The sequence below is a fragment of the Chelonoidis abingdonii genome, chromosome 10 (genome assembly GCF_003597395.2).
Source record: "Chelonoidis abingdonii isolate Lonesome George chromosome 10, CheloAbing_2.0, whole genome shotgun sequence".
Lineage (NCBI taxonomy): Eukaryota > Metazoa > Chordata > Testudines > Testudinidae > Chelonoidis > Chelonoidis abingdonii.
In genome coordinates, this window is record NC_133778.1 from 39,860,020 (window position 1) to 39,866,532 (window position 6,513).

Sequence of the window (6,513 nt, forward strand, 5' to 3'; positions counted from 1 at the left end):
CGCGTACACCTACTGGAATGGATATGAGCAACACATCTCGAAGAACAACAGTTACAAAGGTGAGTAACCGTGTTGTCTCATCTTCACACCTAGTTTTTATGAACTAGGTGTTGAACTGAGTTAGTTGAGTAAACTGACATGAAGAAAATACTCTGTGCATCTGCAAAAGATACTACTGCTATCAAAAGCTGGTTTAGCACTTCAGCAGACTCTCTGGTTCCAGGTACTTAACCAGTGACTTCTATAAGTTTAGTGGTTTGACTTTCATTAACATTTGGCAGCAGATATGGACTATCCAATATTATTTTTTGTATTTAATTTAAATAATTGTAATAGAGTATCAATTTCAAATTTAAAATGTTTAGTTTAAAAAAGTAAAACTTTATTTAATTTTTTTAAAAATCTATTTTTAAATTATTGATTTTTTTTTTATATCTATTCTAATGTAAAAGCAATAGTATCTTAAATTCAGGCAACATTCACCCAATACCCATCTTTTTGTCATTAGTTCACGAATGATATTGAATCATACCCCCATGCCAGTGCTTTCGCTACTGTGCTCACTTTCAATTAAAATATTTTCCAAACAGCTTTATTATGCTATTTGCTGCTTTTAATACCTAGTACAGCTTATTTTCTCTGTATGTGTATTAGCTTAGGTGTGTGACAGATAATGTGAATTGGAAGCTTATATTTTGGGAGGAGGAGAAGCCATTCTGAAGCAATTTTCTCTTTGTACCCCCTTTAAAGTAACACATGAGCAAAACAAATTTAAGATGACAGAGTTTGTCATATGGAGGAGCTAAAATATGTTACTTACCAAAAACAGTGTTACTGACAAACGGCAGTATAGCAGAATCAGAATGAAAGGAAAGCAGAAGGAAAATCTCTTGTCGGTATATCTATATGGTAATTCAGTAAAATTGCGGTGTAAAATATCTCCTTTCTTTATGGCTAACCTAAAGTGTTAATATTTACCCAACAATTTGGGTGCTTACAGCCTTGTCTTTATGATTATCAAAACTACATCTGATTGAAAATATCTAAGGAAATGGCACAGATGAGTATAGTTTGAGAAAATGGAATACAGACTGAAGGAATGGTGAGGCAACCTTAACTTTGGATTTTCCTGGACTCTGTGGGTATAAAACTTAAGCTTCCATTAACAATTTTTGTGAGAGAATACATTACAAAATGTAATTTTTAAGACATTCTTGTATCAGAACAAGGTGGCAGGAATTTAAGGATTTTACATCAAGTAAAACTATAGTATAAGATGCAATTGCATATTTTTTTTTTAAATGGGAAGTTGAAAGATCTATCACCTTCCTGCAGTTAACACTAGTTTTTTCACTTCTGTAGCTGTACAGTGGATGTGAATTAACTACTGTGAACTTATGCTTTGAGTTTCTTTTTAAATTTTGTTGTGGTTGGGAAGGGCATGCATCTTAACAATACACTCAAAGCTTACAGATAGCTTTAGTAAGTTTACAGAATATTTATTTTTCTTTTTCACATAGATGACAAGAGAAATGAAGACAAGACAGGAGAAACAAATGATGTTGCATCATCAGGAAAGGCCAAAAGGAGATTTCCAGATTTTGGGTAAGAGACTTATGAGTTGGTGGAGGAATAAGTAGCTTTAAATATTACTTATGCTAAGTTACCATCTTCTTTAATAGAAAATATTGTGAAACATACTTTTCCTATGCATTTGTGATACTTTTTCTCCCACTCCTCCCTTGCCCCCAAGGTACTATTTTCAAATTCCTTTAGCTAGCAGTCTGCTATGAGGCCCTGTAATTGGAATGAGTACACTTTGGATCCTCATTAAAGGATTTATTGGAGAGCAAGTCTGGTGCCAGCAGCTCCGGTAATTCCAGCTCCAGTAGCGTATATTAATACCCACTTGGTCCTTGTCCACTTTCACTCTGGTGCTTGGCATGGTAGAATTACCAAAACAAAATGTGTAAACACATGTATAGAGTTTGTGGGATGGTGTACTTATAACATAATTGTGTTATGTGTATTATGAAGGTGCCAGCTGCAACTTCATAATATGCACACACAAAATTATATGTTTTGCATTTAAAACAGAGACTTATCCTCTTTGTTATGTAAGAAGAATAATGTAATATGCTCTCCCCAAAATGACAGCATTTACTCTGAGTAAAAAATTAATTTTCTGAGAATTTTTAAAGTAAATCCATTAATTTCAGTTAAATTCACTTTTTAAAATAAATCAGTTAAGAAAAGGAACCCCTTAATGCAGACGCTTTTTCTTCTGAATGATCTTAGTATCTGAATAATGCATCCTCTTCAAACGTTTCAAATATTTTTTTAGGATTAGTGATCACTTGCCTTTAAGCAGAGGCTGGAGAGTGATTTGTCAGAGAATTCGTCAAAGAATTGCCCTCTTTCAAAACAGCTGCCATCTTATTGTTTGCAGTGGTGTTGTAGCAGTATCACTGAAGAAGAGCTTGAAAGCTTATCTCTTTCACCAACAGAAGTTGGTCCGTTAAAAGATTTTGCCTCACTCACCTTGTCTCTAATTTTATTATGATTATTTATTATTAATAGAACTGAAGCCATGGACTGCCCTTAGCAAATATGGCCATTGCCTCCATTTACTTTGTTACCCCCATGATATTTTTATGGACTGCCCTTAGCAAATATTTTTAGAAGAAAAAATTTAATCTAAAATTAGACTAAACACTAAAATGCCTGAACCATAAGATTGTTGCATGGCAACTCTACAGAGCAGAGTTATGCTTGGGTTGAGTGCTTTAATTGTTTATTTTCATATCTTACCATGTTCAAAATGTAACCTTTTTGCTGGAGCCGGGAGCCCAATATTTTCTGTTTTTCTGCTTGGTTCTACCTCTTGTTTGCAGATGCCTATTCTACCCTACCTTTCTTCACATGGATGGGATTAGATTATAATGCACGCTCACTACACTGTTCCACGGAAGCAGGCAGCAGGGTATCAGGGAGTCAAATCTGCAGTTCAGTTTAAGGCTGGGAAGAGAGGGTCGGAGGAGAGTCATAAGTATAGATTAAGGCATTGGCTTGCTGGGAGGATGGTGCAACAGCTGAGATTTGGAAAGATGGGGAAAACCGCTGACAAAACCAGCTCTAAGCTTCCCCCTTTTCCTGGTACTTTGGAGGGCAACACAGCCAAGCCATGTGAATTAAATTTGTATTAATGCATAACAAATATTTAACTCCTTTTGATATAAAGCATTAAATTGTAGTAATTATATTTTAAAAAAGCTTTTTTTATTTTTTATTTTTAACGTCAGGGGTTTACGGAAATCTGGTGGTAAAGGCAAGAAACAAGAGAAGGAAAATCCAAGGAGGTCTCTGGATAGCCGGTATTTTTTATAAATATATATTGCATTCTTAAAAATAATTAATTACCATTACTGTGTATTCTTAAGGCTCAAGTACGTGTTAGTATAAGCGCAATTAAATATTGCATAAATCAGTACATTGATGGGAAGATGGGCTTCTATGCTTATGAAATAAGGAAAATCGTTTTACATGTTAGTTACTCATATTATGAAACAAATTCTATTCTGCTTGCAAGCAAAAAATGTAGCAAGAAAAGCCATTTTGGGAGTAATTCTCAGTAGTCCCAGGATACTGGTTTGAAAGTGTTAAGCCATCTTGAATGTTTTTAAAGCTGTTAAATAACTCAGCAATTATTTTTATATTAACTGTCTAAGGTACATACATTTTTGATCAATATGCCATTTAGACAGTTATTAAAGACATATAGCAGGTTATTGCAAGACAATTATCATTCCATTTATTTCAGAGGCTCCCGAGAGTTATTGGAAGACTCTGGCAACAATCAATCTGCATCAGATTCAGACTCTCCTGTTCCTACTTGCATACCTTTCTCTTGGTTTGGGGACAGTCACAAAGAGCCTCAGGTTTCCAGTAGCAGTCCAACCTTTTCTCAGAGTGGGCAGGCCACTGTATTCGAACAGGGTCAAGAGAAAAACAGAAGCAAGGTAAACGTACACAAATAAGCTATATTTTGAACATTTGGGTTTGATATGGTTTTACTCATTCAAGGTCCAAGTTCTAAGTATTTAGAATCTTGAAAACTAATACTTAACCTAAGTGTTTTCAGATAGTAAGAGAAATGATTACAAGATTCTGTAAGTAATTGAGAGCCAACATTTGAATTCGTATAAAATAAGCATGTGGTGACACTTTATCCTCCAAATTCTAAACATTTTACTTTGTATTTTGCCAAGGAATTAAATAGGTCCTGCTCAGAAACAATGTATTTTGTTTTGTGTTCCTTCAGCTAGTTGTGCACAACTTAACAGTTCCTTAAACTGTGCATATTTTTGAGGGCCACCTAATTTTATGCAGAAGAAAAGGAAGGAAAATAAAATGGTGCCTGTTGACTTCAGCATTCATAAAGGGCTGGGGTAGCAGAGCAGAGGAAACTATATATGCCAGAAGGAAAACTAAAATAAATTTTACTTAAACTTTCAAGTACAGAAAGTAAAACTTGAAAATGGGTAAACTTTTTTTCAAGTGTTTATTTTGAAAATGGATGCTAAGCTCCTAAGTGCTTTTGAAGAATTCACCCAATGTCTTTTAAATAACTTGGGGCTCTCAATTTGAGGTCATAAACAGGTGTAGGGAATTGTGACCACCTAGCCCTTCCCACATTGCTAAATTGGGGAGTGGGGAGGGGAAGTGCTGTCTTAAATCATTGACAGTGCTATTTTGAAAGTTACTACTGAGTAATTCTACTAATGATTTAGTGAGTTTAAAAAAAAAAGCTTTTCGTACATTCTATAAAAAATGACACTACATAATTCAAATTACTACTATCAAGTTTCCCTCTTTACAGTCTGAACTATTTGAGTAACGAGGGTATTATCAGGCTTAGTGGAAGCAGAGGTCCTGGGAAGAAGTAACTGAAATTTACTAAAAATTCTGGTAATGTCCCATTAAATAGTTTTCATTTGGCTATAGTGAATGTAATTTCCATAAAACACTGGTTGTTGTCTAAACACATTTAAAAATAGATACACAAACAATACTAATCACTAAATTCCATTTTTAATTTACCTGTTTGTTATCTTTATTTCTGTGTTCCCTTTGGATTTTTTCTTGTTGGAGACTATAAACTATTAAAATATTAAACTTACCCAAAATTCAGTTTTAATTCCTACAACTGATTTTTTGTCTTCAGTTCTCTACAGTGGGCTTTCACATTCTACTTTATACCACTTGATCTAGGGCCATATGGAACATATAGAACAGAGTTTTTTCTATTCTATAATACAGAGAAGCCACTGATAAATGTGTGGAGTTTGCTGAGAACATGGTGCTGGCTTTCCTTGTCTAGTTACTAATTACATGAAAATAGTTAAAATATATTAAAAACTGTTGTGATGTTTTTCATGTAAGGAATTGCAGTAGTTGTCACAGGACTCTGTTAAAGGAGTCTGCATACTTAAAAGTGGGAGGGGAACTGGTCTGTGAGTTTATAAGTAGCATGGGAAGTGTTTTATTGCAAGAGATCTCTCTCTGTGTCTGTTTTCTGTCTCTCATGTTAACATCTGGTCCTTACCATGAAAAGTTTGAGAATCCCTAAAGTGGAATATGTTGGCATTTTAGTTTAAAGAATGTTGTGCCGTATTATTATTATTAATAATAATAATAAATAATAATATTTTATTTTTGTTTCATTTGTGGAACTTGTGTATCTTTGTTCTTCTCTAGCCATCCATTGTATCTGTATAGTTGGAGCCATAATATCTCCCTTCCTCCCCCACCCCCGGGGATGCTTCTCCAAATGAGCCAGGGCTTTGGGGCCACCAGGCCCTCTGTTAGAGTGTGTGTGTAAATCCTGGTGAATATTAGGTTATTTTTAATGTATAATTTATAAGGGATTTACAACTGATATTTCTTTATGATATTGCAAAACTCTCTGTAAACAAGAAATGATAGAATTTGCCTAAAGTGTTTGTGTACCAGTAGTGTCCAGCAGTTCAGTATTTCGTGAACCATTTGAGGCGTGATAAACATGAGGTTCTCTCTATATAACCCTGCCCCCTGGAGTAATAGTTTTATTGATAGGTGGCAGAAGGCCCAGTGCGGTGATGTGCCAGCACACGCCCCACTTAAAGCATGCTCAGGTAGAGGATGCTGAGCCTATTCTCATAGACTTTAAGGTCAGAAGGGACCAATATGATCATCTAGTCCGACCTCCTGCACAAAGCAGGCCACAGAATCCTACCCATACACTTTTATAACAAACTCCTAACCTATGTCCGAGTTATTGAAGTCTTCAAATTGTGGTTTGAAGACCTCAAGCTGCGGAGAATCCACCAGCAAGTGACCCATGCCCCACACTGCAGGGGAAGGCGAAAAACTTCCAGGGCCTCTGCCAGTCTGCCCCGGAGGAAAATTCCTTCCCGACCAGCTAAATCCTGAGCATGTGGGCAAGACTCATCAGCCAGCACTCAGGAAAGAATT

At 35.6% G+C, this 6,513-nt stretch overlaps 2 protein-coding genes across 6 annotated transcripts in view; one reads left to right on the forward strand and one right to left on the reverse strand.

Annotated features, from left to right (window-relative positions):
• Positions 1-6,513, forward strand: part of LOC116827217 (neurabin-1-like) — an 85,047-nt gene that overhangs the window by 46,751 nt on the left and 31,783 nt on the right. For all 5 annotated transcript variants that reach the window (XR_012656644.1, XM_075070113.1, XM_075070112.1 and 2 more), the window contains exons 14-16: positions 1,521-1,605; positions 3,303-3,374; positions 3,821-4,019. Coding sequence is in view for 4 of the 5 variants with exons in the window: in XM_075070113.1 (XP_074926214.1) it covers positions 1,521-1,605; positions 3,303-3,374; positions 3,821-4,019 (356 nt within the window). In the remaining variant the exon portion in view is untranslated. The remainder of the gene's footprint in view (positions 1-1,520; positions 1,606-3,302; positions 3,375-3,820; positions 4,020-6,513) is intronic.
• Positions 1-6,513, reverse strand: part of PDK1 (pyruvate dehydrogenase kinase 1) — a 104,534-nt gene that overhangs the window by 33,261 nt on the left and 64,760 nt on the right. The gene's annotated exons all lie outside the window — the stretch shown is intronic.